This window comes from Peromyscus eremicus, chromosome 2, assembly GCF_949786415.1.
Source record: "Peromyscus eremicus chromosome 2, PerEre_H2_v1, whole genome shotgun sequence".
Classification (NCBI taxonomy): Eukaryota; Metazoa; Chordata; class Mammalia; order Rodentia; family Cricetidae; genus Peromyscus; species Peromyscus eremicus.
Genome location: NC_081417.1, coordinates 116,142,315 through 116,157,302, shown reverse-complemented (window position 1 = coordinate 116,157,302; position 14,988 = coordinate 116,142,315). Strand labels below are relative to the sequence as shown.

General features: G+C 40.8%; 1 protein-coding gene across 2 annotated transcripts in view; it reads right to left on the bottom strand.

Annotated features, from left to right (window-relative positions):
* The window catches only part of Lepr (leptin receptor), a 73,817-nt gene that overhangs the window by 20,127 nt on the left and 38,702 nt on the right, over positions 1 to 14,988 (bottom strand). For both annotated transcript variants that reach the window (XM_059254582.1, XM_059254581.1), the window contains exons 10-15: positions 14,600 to 14,748; positions 12,604 to 12,763; positions 12,407 to 12,489; positions 5,693 to 5,909; positions 2,470 to 2,652; positions 1,127 to 1,222 (exon numbers count right to left, since the gene is read on the bottom strand). In XM_059254582.1, the coding sequence (XP_059110565.1) occupies positions 1,127 to 1,222; positions 2,470 to 2,652; positions 5,693 to 5,909; positions 12,407 to 12,489; positions 12,604 to 12,763; positions 14,600 to 14,748 (888 nt within the window). The remainder of the gene's footprint in view (positions 1 to 1,126; positions 1,223 to 2,469; positions 2,653 to 5,692; positions 5,910 to 12,406; positions 12,490 to 12,603; positions 12,764 to 14,599; positions 14,749 to 14,988) is intronic.

Genomic DNA, 14,988 nt, shown 5'->3' with positions numbered 1-14,988 from the left:
AAGGAGAAATAAAAATGCATTGTGGCCACATTACTAGTTGTTTTAGAGTATTGTACTTGAAATTTAGCAAAACATTATTCTAGAATGATGTACTTGCCAGGCCTCTCCATCTAATCATTTTTAAAACTCTCTGAGAAAGAGCACCAACTAAAGTTGCTATGATGAACTCGCTACCTGCTCCTGCAGAGCCTGTGGCCAACACCTGCCAATCTTCATCCATGTAGCTCCAGACACATCGGTGGTGTCCTTGCTGCTTAAGGCCTCGGGGCCTTTGCAAGAGCCATTCTGGCCTGATGTTCTTGCTGCCGCTTCAGCCACATGTTCCGTCCTCAGGGTGTGCCACTGTCCTAGCTTGCAATGTTCTTCCCTTCCAGTCTCAGAGCCTTGCTCAAGGGCCAGAGCCCACAGAAAGACCATCTAGCCATCCTTTCCTCACCACATTTTTAGCTCCCTGTCTCCATCTCACGTGCATTTGCCATCAAGGCACTGCCTTTCACCTGGCACTGTATCTTAAATAATGTGTTCACTGACCATCACTGCCTATACAGCATTGAGACCTAAGTCCCACAAAGGCAGGCTTCTGTTCACCATTTTGTCTTCGGTCCTTAGAACAACGTTCAACACATACTTGTTGAACAATAATTACTACTCTAGAAGCAATTCAAATGTTTCCCCTTTGAAACTGCATTATTGGGTTGCTTGGATTTAACAACTTAAAAAGTAATAAAAAGTTAAAATATGGGTGAGTGCAGTAATCCAAACAGAATGTGCTCAGTGAATTTAACTCTATAGTTTCAGACAAGAAAAAAATTTTTTTTTTCCTTGAACAACCCAATGACACATCTCAGATCTCCCCTGATCCTATAAGGAAGAAATTAGTCTGGTGATAGCATAGCATAGGAAACATATAGACAGGAAAGTAGGGCCTCCGCAGGGAAAGCATTTACCATGCAAGTCTGACGACCTGAGTTCAAAGCCCCAAACCTGGAGTAGAAGGAGAGGGGTCCCAGGGGTTGTCCCCAGGCCTCCACTTGGGGATGGGGCACATGTACAGGGCATCACTGCTAGCACATGCATAACACATAAATACTTTTTTTTAAAGAAAGAAAATGCATTTATTTTTTACCTTGGGTGAAACCATTAATTATCTTTGGTTTTCCAACTCCTTCCATAAATACTGGATAAAGACTAAACTGATATTTCTCGATGGGAATGAAGTTATCTGAAATAAAATCAGTAAAATTTCATGTTAACTGAGAAGGAAACTTACATAGAAAAATACAGGCTATGCTGTCCCAACACTACGCATTATTTATGGATAGGCTTGATGGCTAAAGGGATTTCAGAAATAACCTAAACACTCCAAATTTTGCTAGTAATGATACTGATTTTCAAATAAGTGTTCAAAACTCTTCCTCAGACACAAATGACTTGTTTTCCAAGGGCATGCTTCAGTGAGAGCCGAATGTGTTCAAGTTCAAGACATTTTCTCTTCTGCTCCTGAATTTCCTACTCTGGGATAGCAGTGTTCTCCCTTACTCCTATCATCCTCAGGGTAGGGAAAATTCTCTTCCTCTGTGAATTTAGCTTACTTACTCTTCCCATTCAAAGTAGCCTGCAGAAGTCACACCAAAAAATGGGATGGAGACTGAGGAGTTCTCTTGTGCTATCTGGGGATCTCAATAATGTGGAGAAAGGTGATCCCCACAGCAAGGTTCGGGACAGATCTGGCAATGATTCTCACAGATACCAATGACACATGACCAGCGGCCCATAAGAGGCAAAACTCTGAGGAGCCTGAATCCATCATCTCTCTGACTTATAGGATGGAGTAACCACCTACAGCAGTGATCATGAACTTGGTCCCCTGCTCATAATTTATAAATACATTTAGCCTGAGGCTAAGTTCAAGGTACTGGGAATGAAAGAAATGTGTGGGTCCTCTACATGGTGTAAAAGCAGGGCAGCCCCCAGCCTCCCTCCTCAACCTCCTTCTGGTTCTGCTGGAGCTGTTGCTCTTCTATACACTTACCTTTCAGGGTAACTGGCCACTCTTGGAGGGATTACCCTGACCTAGGTCAGGAGGTCCAAAGTCCTCAGACTTCCAGCCTAGCTCTTCTACTCAATGCTTAGTGACATTATAATTGGGGACTGAGGTGGGGGCAGGGGGGATTTGGCATTAGACCTTAGAAGACATTAAAAAGTAAGATGGAAGCAACATGAACTCAACTAAATAAATACCTTAGGTACACTTTAGAATAAAAGGCTATATGATCATCACATATTCTGACAGAAAGGGTTGGGGAGAAGGTTTAGGACATCTGATTGCATCTGTGTAAAACATAAAAGAAAAATGCTCACAGAAATACAGCAAACATTCTGACCGGGCAACACGACTATAATCCACTTTATTATCTAAATTCCCAATCTACAGGGTCGCACTGACCCATAAAAGTACTGGAAACATACCGTGGATGTAATACTTCTTAACATTTGAAGGGATTCTAAGCCATTTCATCCCATTGTCTTCATTAAGATTCTTCCATTCAATCACCAGGTATAGTAGATTGTAATCCCCAGGCGACAGCGTCCAGGAAAGGATCACAGAGCTGCTGCTCAGGGGGTAAGCACTGAGTGACTCCACGGCACTCACTGAAGGGAAGAGGAGGAATTTATTTTAAATTCAAGATTAAGGAAAATTTACTAACGACCTTGAGAAATCACCAGATGCAGGGAGAAGAAAGAGGAGGCAGACAATTTCTACCAATGTCATAGAGCTCATACCATCAGAATGCGGGAGCTAATGATGTGGAGAAGAAAAGCGATTCTACCTCAGATCTAAACATGGAATTTTGGTCGGCTCAAAATTGTTCTCAGCTGGAATCACACACAAGCCTATTAACCAAACTCTCCGATTCCCACACACTTCTCTCTCCCACTGGTGAGTGACATTTTCAAAAAAAAAAAAAAAAAATGCCCTCCACAGAGTCCCTTCAGAAAGCCTTGGTAGATTTCTGCATCTGAGGAGGCCATTCCTATCATGCCTGCATGGCCCCACAGGCCATGTCTCAACCCACTTTCAGCTGTGTCTGTTGTCCATGCAGAAGCCACCCTGATCTTCCTGCATCTCTTTCTCTGAGCTGTGAAAACTTGACTAGGTGTGCATCTACTGGAAGTTAAGACTTCTCCACCCCAAATCTGTGGGAGGAAATTTGGTTCCTAATCAATATCATTTCCTCAAGATGGTTTCTCTGCCCTCAACCCAAGATCAAGTTCCTGCTTACTTTCTTTCAAAAAATCATATTCCTGGTCAGACATGAAAGCATATGCCCTCAATCCCAGCATTAAGAGGTACAAAGAAAAGCAGATCTCTATGAGTTCAAGACTAGACTTGTCTATTTAGTGAGTTTCAGGCCAGCCAGGGCCATATAATGAGACCTTGTCTCAATCTCCAGGACCCACATAGAGGTGGAAGGTGAATTCAACTCCACTAAGTTGTCCTCTGACCTCCACACGTATGCTGTGGTACGGGTGCCCATAAATACACATCACACATGCACACCCACAAAGATATAAGCATACTAATATGTTTTTAATTAAAAATAATAAAGTATCTAAAATTTTAGAAAGTGCTCTGAACTTTAAAAAGGGGATAGGAAGCTGGGCGGTGGCAGTACACACCTTTAATCCCAGCACTCGAGAGGCAGAGTCAGGTAGATCTCTGTGAGTTCAAGGCCAGCCTGGTTTACAGAGTGGAATCCAGGACAAGAACCAAAAACTACACAGAGAAACCCTGTCTTTAAAAAAAAAAAAAAAAGCGGGGATGGGGGTAGGAGGGATAGGACATATTCAAACAATAATCAAATACTTCATGAAGGAAGTGACCCTTGGAAATGTTAGTAAGTTGGTAGGGACACCAGAAATGAGTATTTTTCCATTTAAAATGGTATCTTTGATACAAAGTACAGATTAGAAGCTCCTATTGAAAGCGGCTCTTGGGCCAGCAAGGTGGCCCTGCAGGTAAAGGCACCAGCCACCAAGCCTGACAACCTGAGTTAGATCCCTAGGGACCTATATGGTGGAAGGAGAGAACCAATTCTCACAAGTTGTCCTCTGACCTCCATACATACTCTGGCATGTGCATCCCCCCAAAAATTAACTTTAAAATATATTTTATAAAAGAAAGTATCAGTGCTCCTAATATTCAAATATAACAACATTAATTAAAAGGTGAGACTTTCACTACTCACAGAAAATAAAGTCCACTTAGTTTCCAACTCTCAGCAACTAATTTGAATCCATATAGCATGTCATGCAACTATTAAAATATATAGCATTTTATATACAAGTATACACTATAAATATACTACATGTAAATATATACTATAGTATATATAGTATGTACTTATAGAATACTACATATAATAAAATATTAATATTATATATAAAATGTTCTACATTCTAATTTTTATAGAGAGATAGTAACTCACCTCCATTGCTTCAAAAGGGTTAAGTATTAGATTTACTAGAATATTCTGTTGCAGATGAACAAAACTGGTTTGCAATGTATTTTTCACACAGAGAAGTATGAAAATATCCTGGACTGCTCAGAGGATGATGTAGACAAGAAGGACTATGCAGAGGTTAACATACTAAGAGGGGGTGCCCAAACCCAACTGATACACTGCAGTGCCGCCTCCACACCTGAAGCCCAGGGAACATGATGGAAGAGGCCAGGGAAGAGACTGGAAGAGCCACAGGCTCGGGACATCTACTCTTAGATAGTGTCCCCTAGACATGAACTCTAAACAACATCACTGCCTGAACAAGAACAGCATAATGTCAGCACCAGTTGACATGCCAACGTGGACAGAGGAAATCCCACAGGGTCCCAATGAAGGGCTCTCTAACAGGCCCAAGAATAGCAAACATGGCTCTGGTGGATCTTGCCCACCAACCTTCCCTCTCCCTTGCTAAACCACGAGATTACATTCCTAAAGCTAGGCCCCAAGGTCTCTTCCCTTATTTGGCCACTTCCTTTTGCCTGACTAAAACTCCAAGGTCCAGCTATCAAAACACCGAGGTCCAGCAGTCAAGATCTATTACTTGGCCACACTGGCTAACATGTCCTGTGGCTCTTTGTTCAATTCAGAGGCAGTCCGCCCAGCCCCCAGCCCCTCTCATCCCTCTGGGGTAATGGATCTCCTTTGTGCTGAGAACTTGGTATCTGAGTGTGTTCTGTGCTAACTCCGAGAGGCCCTACACCCACCCCTAGATGAAGATGGTGATCAGTGGACACTCAGAGAGGAAGAATCAGTCTCCTCTGTAGATGAGTTCCCTCACACGTTGACTAATCCCAAGTGGTCATCCCTGGACACATGGACATGTGAGCAAAGCTAAAGAGACTCAGTAAATTACATAGATGTGTGCTTAATATTTAATAATAAAGAAGAGATCACGAATTTTAAAAGGGGGTACAGGGGGAATTGGAGTGGGGAGAGGAGAGGGGCAAGAGTGACGTAGAGGCAGTGCTACACAAAAAGCCACGTAAGCAGGCCACATCATAATTTAATAGTGAGTCTAAAATAATAGTGATGATAATAACAATAATAGGATTCTGTATGGACCACCATAAAAATAAATAAAATAAACAAATAGATAGGGCAATCACCTACTTCTGAGCATCTCTTACCTTTACTCATTGACCATGAAAATGTCAGATTAAAATTTGCAAGCGAAGCACCGATGGAATTGACGGCCAGAACTGTAACAGTATGCACTTGTTCTGCCCACAGGAAAGTGAGATTGGTCTGATCTCCCGCGTCTTCTGACCACGTCCCATTGTGGGCAGTATGGTGCTGCACCACATACCTCCTCACACTGCACAGGGAGTCATTTTTCATCAGGGGCTGGAGTAAACACAAAAATGAATTAGCACATGGACCACAGCGTTTATACCAACTGAGCTCGTAGAGTTCTGATTATATTCCCATCAGGAAGCCGGAGTTAGACCAAGGCAGCCACTGCTCAACCTAGTGCTAAGGCGTCGGGGAGGGGTGGGATTGAAACTGTACGCAATGCAGGAGGCATGGACATATCTAGGAGCCGGGCACGTGCAGCACAGGGACATTATTTTCTCCCTCCTCATCATTTTCTTTGGACTCAGAGACTAAATTAAAGGGAGTGAAGTAAGAACACAATCAGGACATTTGAGATATGAAAAATACATAGGAAATACTAAGAATGTCCACCCCGTTGTGGAAGAAATGTCAGTCAGAGAAAGACTAACAAGAAGTTTCCTCGTCTAACTAGCAAGCAAAGGTTCAGATGGTTATCATCACTTTGTGAACCCAAGTAAATCTGCCACTGCTCTCCTTAGGATGTGCTTGGAAGATTGTCTAGAGCAAGAGGAGTTTTTGCAAACAAAACAAAACCTTGAAAGTTAACAAATAACAGAAGCTATTTGGGCATTCTGTGTGGCCCTGGGCATTTCTGTCCCATAGCTTTCTATAAAAAAATGATACTGTGTTATGGAAGATTCCTGTGTAAAACACATGCCAGCTCCATGCTCTTCCATTCTGAAGAGTCCAAGAATACCCTTCCCTTCCCAAATAATTACCTTTACCTATTGCAGGGAAAATTAAATGGTACCAATCCCTTAAAAGCTATAAAGATCTGGATTTTACACCACAGATTAGAACAAGTGTCTCCAAGTGAAAAATGGCAGAGACACACTCGAAAAGATGTATGTATTCTGCAGGGGGTGGAACCTTGTGGGCAGTAGTAGGGTGGAAGAAAGATATAAGAAAAAGTCTCTAAAAAATATCAGTTTTATTTCATCTGAAAAACCCATGTCATTTTGATATGTTAATATTTATTTTTTCAACCAGTAGTAAAAAAAAAAAAAATCAAGGATACTAAAAGATGCTTGTGGCTCACCTGTACATTTACTGCTCCAGCCCTGAAAGGAGCATTTCTCTCAGTCCTGATTTTTTTGACGGAATAATAGCGTTGGAAACACTCTTTCCTCTTTGAACTGTCTTAACTTTTAGGCCCACTTAGCTTAGAAAAATCAAGGATATATGCCTGTATACTGACCCCTGTACATATACATATCTCTAAATATGTCTATAAGAACCCACTTGTGCTTAACATGAGCTGATATTGATCTTTAACTCCAATGTATGATGATGAGAATCATTCTGGCTGATTCTCTTCCTAGTCTGGAGCTTCCTGAGAGAGCAGAGAAAAAAAACCTGTGCCCTGCCCCATCCATCTTCTTAATTTTTCCATTCCAAGACAGACATACACTGACATAATAACTACTAGCCTACATCCCTGGAAAAAATGCACAACTCCAAAATGTTTACGTAGCGTCCTCCATCTTTCACACTTCAGACTCATTTCCAAAGTTAACTAAGCCTTTTCCCTTGCCTCCTGCACTGAGGTAATTTCATACACTTGTGATAGCCATAACATAATCTGTATTTCATCCTCGAATCCTCCAGTCTACGATTTTTTAAAAAAAATCTGTATACTTTAGCGTTTGTTCTTTGTCCTATGAAGTTTCGGGTTTGGACAAATGTGTAGTGTTGTGTGCCTCCATTTCATTTTCTACTGAAGAGTCTCACTCTGTAACAATGATTATGAATACAGTGGTCTGAATAACTCATGTGCAAGTTTTCCTGTAGAGAAAGCTTTTTAAGTCACCCAAATAAGCATCTATGAGCATGATGGTCCATCAAGGCTACATTTAGCTTACAAAGTGGCTGCACAAGTTCGCATTTCCACAAGCAGCAAACCAAGTTTCTTGATGCTCTGTATTCTCAATTAGCAATTTCAAATGTCTTTGAAAAGAAATCAGCCATTTTAATAGATGTGGAATCATACCTCGTTGCTGTTTTACTTTGTAAATCCTCCACAATGGCAAACAATGTTGAGATGCCTCTCATGTTTTTATTCGCCACCTGTGGGTCTGCTTTGGTTAGATATGTAGACCAGATATTTGGTCTACATTTTTGTTGAGATATTTGTTTTCTTATTGTTGAAGCTGCAGCATCCTCGCTGCAATGATCTTTTCATTCTCTTGACAGTCTTTCCCAAGTCAGAATTTATTTTAATAAAGTTCAACCTACTAACACTGAAAAACTAAGATTGATGACATCAATGCTTTGGCCACCAAACCTGATGACTTGAGTGTGAATACCAGAGCCCACATGGTGGGGAAAGAGAAGCAACTTCTGTAAATTGTACTCTGACCCTGCACATGTGTCAGGGCTACTCAAGAGTCCACACACCCCACAATAAACAAATAAATAAGTGTAGAAATCTTTTTTTTTAATTTTAAATGTCACACCTCAAATGATGGGGACAGGTCAGGGACATGGCTCAGTTCAAGGAGGCTCTAATGACTGAAGGAGGAAAAGTGAACTATGTAATAAAATAGATGTCATAAGACAGTTCAGACTCAGCATCTCTCAACCTGGCATCCAGTGGTGCTACAATCCAAAACTCACGAAGTGCTAACATGATACCTAAAAAGTTTCAGATCTGTGAGCATTTTGAATTTCAGATGTTTGATTAGAAATGTTTTACTGGTAAAGAATGCACAAATATTCCAAAATCCAAAAACCTCCAAAAAATGCTCAGCCCATATTTGATTATTACCCATAAACAAATATTCACAGTCCTCACTGATATAAATAACTGGATAAATAAATTTGATGCAACATAAAAGTCTGCCACGAGAAAGAATTCTAAGTCATTTTTATAGATTCTCCACTTATAAGCAGAAATTTAGCTCTCATTCCTCAAGCAGTAGCTTGTCACAGTGACTTCATTCCAAAAAGTACAACATAGAAAGGGAGAGAGTCACCGTATGGTGAGAGGCTACAAAGTTCCCAATGCCATCTTAGCAAGAGTCACCTGTCCTGAGGTAGTATGTGGACTTAACCTAACATGACAAAATGTTGCTTAAAAAATGTATACGTTGGGGCTGGAGAGATGGCTCAGAGGTTAAGAGCACTGACTGCTCTTCCAGAGGTCCTGAGTTCAATTCCCAGCAACCACATGGTGGCTCACAACCACCTGTAGTGAGATCTGGTGCCCTCTTCTGGCCTGCAGTCATATATGCTGTATACATAATAAATAAATAAATCTTTAAAGCCGGGCGGTGGTGGTGCACGCCTTTAATCCCAGCACTCGGGAGGCAGAGCCAGGTGGATCTCTGTGAGTTCGAGGCCAGCCTGGACTACCAAGTGAGTTCCAGGAAAGGCGCAAAGCTACACAGAGAAACCCTGTCTCGAAAAACCAAAAAAAAAAAAAATGTATACGTTGTACCCCAACCCCCATTTGGCTATCTAACCATTAGCAAACATCAGAATATTTGGGAGAAATTATACAAAATTCCAGCTTGACAGGAATCAGTTATGAACTTTAGTTACAATGATGCAATTAATTAACTGCAACAAATGTATCATATTAATATAAGATGTTATTCATAGAGAAAACGGGATGTGGGGATTTGAGGAAATTCTCTATGTTCTTTGCTATTTTTCTAAAAGTCTAAAACTGCTCTAAAAGAAAGTTATTGCAAAATATTTGTTTACACTGTAAAGATGTGTCTCTGCCTAAGGTACCTTGTGATTCTTTTAATAAAGAGCTGAATAGCTAATAGCTAGGCAGGAAAGAGTAGGCAGGACTTCTGGGAAGAGAGAGGAATGCTGGGAAGAGAATCTAGGTACGCAGGAGACACCAGGGAGACACTGAAGAGGTCAGACCTACGGTACCTAGTAAAGGTAGCTGAGCCACATGGCAGAATGTAGATTTAAAAATATGAGTTAATTTAAGTTATAAGAGCTAGTTGACAATAAGCCTAAGTTAGAGGCAAAATTTCATAATTAATAATAAATCTCCATGTCATTATTTACGGGCTGGCAGTCCAAAGAAAGTCCGACAAAAAAAGCATACTACAGAAAGTTTTACATGTAAAAATGCCAGAGAAATAGTTTGTATTTACTTTTAAAAATACATTTTTTTATTTGTTTATTTGTGTGTGTGTGTGTGTGTGTGTGTGTGTGTGTGTGTGTGTGTGTGTGTTTCTGCCATGGTGTACATGTAGAGGTCAGAGTACAATGGTGGGAGTCAGTTCTCCCCTTCCACTGTGCAGGTCCCAGGGATCAAACTCAGACTCACCATACTTAGTGGCAAGTGTCTTTATGCCTGAGCCACCTTGCCAGAAATTCAGAACTTGTTTTCCATGCACGTACACTTACCCTGTAACTCCGAGGGACATGCAGCGCATAGACTGCATACTCTTAGGAAATCTTACTCTAGCTTTAGACCCTGGTTTAGGGAGGTGATGTGCTTTGGCTCGTGAATATCTCCCCCAAAGCCTGGTGATAAATGTTTACCACCAGCTGTGCTGCTGGGAGGAGGTGCAAACTTTAGGAGGGAAGGCCTAGTGGAAAGTAGTGAAGTCATTAGGGGGAATTCCCTCCAAAGGCGTGTTGAGGTCCTTCTCTTTATCCTTGTTCTCTTTCATGTCCCTGCCGCCATTGGGGGAGAGTCAATTTCTGAAGACATGCACTCCTACCATGATGGTCCCAAAGCAACAGCACCAACATAACATGGAGCTTTGAAACCCTGAGCCAAGGTAAACCTTTTTTTTCCTTATAAGCTGTTTGTCACATGGACTTTGTTATTGATGCAACACAGAATAACACAGGAACTGGAATCACTGGACTACTGCTCAGGTTAGGAAATGGAAGCAACACAAGACAGAAACTGAGCTAATAAAGGGTAGTTCACCCAAGGAAAGGCAGTCAAGTACTTTGAGAGACAGCAGGCTAGTAAAGATGTTATCCCTGCCCTCAGATCAATGCTGAGGAATCTATACCATTCTACTATCCAATACAACAGCCACTAGACACTTGTAACCATTTAAGTTTAAGTTAATGAAATTAAGCAAAAGTGAAAATGTAGGTTTTGCATCACACTGGACACAACTCAAGCCATAAAGCCACAGGTGGCTGCCATGTTGGACAATGCACACACAAAGTGTTCTTGCCTTTATAGAAAGTTCTAACAGGCAACATCACTGAGGAAACATGGGAGTCAGGCATAAGGTAACCATAGGAACTACCTAGAAAGAAAAGCCACTGTTCTGTTCAAGGGCATAACGGAGTATGAGGAAGGAGAGAAGGTGACCGCATCCTGGGCCACAGAGTAGTTGTTAGAGCTACGAGGAGATAAAGACAAGCTACTTAGATTCTGTTCATGGCTACCCCTTCCAATGTCTGAGCAATGTCACTGCCCATCCCCCTCTGAAGAAATACTCACTATCTAACAAGTATTAATGTCAATTATTAATGTTACTTTCAAGTAAAAATGTTGAAATGGAAGACAGTTTAGAAATTGCATTACCATGTAAACAAAATTATATACTAACTGGAATTATAAACTAAGTGTACACAAGCTCTTACATACCCCAATTTTTAGATAGGGGTTGGTTTTAGATCAGGAAACTATTTCTTCCTTTCTTTCTTTTTTTCTTTTTTTTTTTTTTTTTGGTTTTTCGAGACAGGGTTTCTCTGTGTAGTTTTGGTGCCTGTCCTGGATCTTGCTCTGTAGACCAGGCTGGCCTCAAACTCACAGAGATCCGCCTGGCTCTGCCTCCCGAGTGATGGGATTAAAGGTATGCGCCACCACTGCCTGGCTAGGAAACTATTTTTAAACATACATTGACTTTTTTCCTCTTGGGGATTAAAATTAATTTCACATTTACATAATAAACATACCATTGCCTACCTCATGTATTTTATTCCTAGGTCAGTCTTAAGCTTGATATCAACTCCTGAAATTATTTGTTTGGGATAGATATCAGCTCTTCAGAAGAATGGATGCTTTGGCATTTCCAAGTTTATCATCCATCATTATAGAAAACACTTGTCCTATGCCATCACACAGATAAAATATTCTCTTACATCTTATGTGCTTAAAGTGTGAAGGGAAATTCATGTTTACATTGTTCAGGATTCAATTGAAAAAAATTGTGGACTTAAAGCAACACTATTTATCATTTAGGGATCTTACCCTGAGACAGATGACAAATATGAACCTCAAAGAGTCCAAGAGTTTTCCAGAATAGCAATTCTAAAATTATAATTAATAATAATTATAATTTTATTATATTATAATATAATATAATAAATAAAAGCCTGAGAAAATAATAAAGGCTCCTGACTATGTCAGAACTCCAGATGCTTAGTTCTAAGCAGCCATGTCTCCAAAATGCATTAAAACATAAGGTTTGGGGTCATTTGTGAGATTAATAATGACAGGGTTATAGACAAAGAATAGACAAACATAACTTCAGGATAAAATAAAAGATAGAAATTAGAAATACCTTCCAAAGCAAGGTGACATTTCTCTCTTTTCTAGTAACATCGCCACTCATTATTCTCCAAAATTCAGGTCCTCTCATAGGAACTGCAAATGACAGGGAGCCCAAGTTGGACACATGTTCTTGGAAGGAATGTTTTCAGCCACATTTGAAGCACACACTTCTGCACTTTCAAGAAACATTAACAAATGTTCACAGACCTTTCACATCCACAACAAGTGTGTAGGCTGGGCTGCTCCAATTACTCCAGTACCCAAGTCCATCCAACCGCCGGCAGCGTACCTGTGCCACGTAGACAGCACAGAGGTCCAGCACCGGCAGGCTGGCAGACTTTGATTTTGCATCAAATACCTCGTGCGTCTGTAACAGAAGTCACACTGTCAACACACGTGCCTCCTATGGGTCCTGAAGTGCTCTTTTATTTTAGACCTTAACACTATTACAAATGTAAGACGGAGTGATGTTCTATGTTCTCACTTCAAAAATGCATGACATTTGGCCAGTCAGGAGAGTGCTGCCTCCCACATCTGATCATTCCCTTGTTGTCTCATTGCACTAGCAAGTCAATTCCAAACACTCTTGCCCTACTGCTAATCCTTGTCCTCTGATCCTCTCTCCACCACAAAGACAAGAATTCAAAAATGGCGGTCAGATAGGGCCCTCCTCTCTAGGGGATAAGACTCGCATACACCACAACTAATGTCATTGTGCTAATGACATCATCAGGGTTTCTTTCATTTCCATTCTTCGCAAGCTGCCCCTGCAAAACTGATACAAAATTTCTCATATGCACACTCAACTCTATGATTGTGTAATAAAAGTATCCTCTTTTGAGCTGGGCGATGGTGGCTCACGCCTTTAATCCCAGCATTTGGGAGTCAGGCAGATCTCTGTGAGTTCAAGGTCAGCTTGTTCTACAAAAAAGAGTTCCAGGACAGCCAGGACTGTTACACAGAGAAACCCTGTTTTGAAAACAAAGAACAAAACAAAACAACAACAAAATAGTAGCCTCTTTCCAATTGTTCCATGCATGTACATACTGAAAGATATCAGAAGCTTAGGCAAAATGTGGGTCCCTGAACAATGAGTGTGGAAACAAAGGATGAAATATGGCAAATATTTCTTTAAAAAAAGGCCTTCTCCAAACTTTTAATGTCATAAACTGGATCTCTACCCCAGGAAGGTACAATGAGACAGGGTTTCCCGAGCCTAGTTAGCCAGGCAATCTCTATTTCACAGAACAGTTCATTGGGAAAACACCCTGCCAAGTATGCTTGGATTAGGATTAGACTTTGACAGTCTAAGTCAGTGCTTCTCAAACTTCCTAATGCTGTGATCCTTTAATACTGTTCCTCATGGTGTGGTGACCCCCCAACCATAAAATTATTTTCATTGCTACTTCATAACTGTAATTTTGCAACTGTTATGAATCATAATGTAAATATCCGATATGTGACCCCTGGGGAAGCGGTTGCAACCCACAGGTTGAGAACCACTGACCTAAGTAATGAAAGTAATTCCACAGTACAGGAGAGTATACTATTTGTGTGCCAGTGACAGTGGGAAGCAGTGAAACTCTGGAACATTAGAAGATGCTGTTGACCTTTAACTCTCAGCGGCTGTGATTACCTACAAGAGACCTGCTTGAGGTTGGTTATGGAAGGGAGAGGGGCTCACAGGGCCCCCACTTACCCCTGAGGCCTTCACTGTTGCTGAGGGAAGATGAGACTTTTTTTTTTCAGTGGTATAGCCACTGGTAAGCTGCCCATGTTCCTGTGAAAAAATTCCTTACCAAAGGTGGAGAAAGATGACTGGCTAGGAAGAGGAAGGGGATCAGCGGTAGGGGGATAAGAGGTGGTAAGAGGGGGTGAATATGATCAGAATAATTATATATATATATATATATATGTGTGTATATGTATATAAAAAATATCATAATGAAACACATTATTAAGTATAATTAATGTTCATAGAACACTTAAATAGCTTTTAGTAGTCTCAGCCCTTGGGAGAGCAAAGCATCAGAAGTTCACAAGTTGAAGGCCAGCCTGGGCTACAGGGTGACTTTGAGGGCAGCCTGGGCTATAGAGTGACTTGAGGCTAGCCTGGGCTACAGAGAGACTCCAATTTACAGAGGGGCAGGGGAAAGGAGAGAGAGAGAGAATGGAGAGGAAAACAATTAGAAGTTAAAAGTACCTTCCATTGTATTTCTTTTCCATTTAAGCCATATCGAATCTGGAACTGAAGGTTATTCTCTGGAAAGACAGGCTTTTCCCAAGATATTTTTAATAATCCAATGTTTATAGTAATCTCTGCTTTCACACTAGATGGAGGTAGTGGTTTTACTAGAAATTTAAAAATAATATCATATAATAGTAACTTAAACAGCAATATTAACCATCTTTATACTTCATATCTATAAAGTAATAGTATCCTTTTGAAAGCTTCTCATTCATTGACTCGTCCCTACAGCTTTGTGTAATACATAAGAAATATGATTATCTCCACTTTGTAAGCACAAAGGTTCACTGAAAACCTCATCAGTACATTATCCATGTCACTTTGCAAGATCAGAGAATACACTG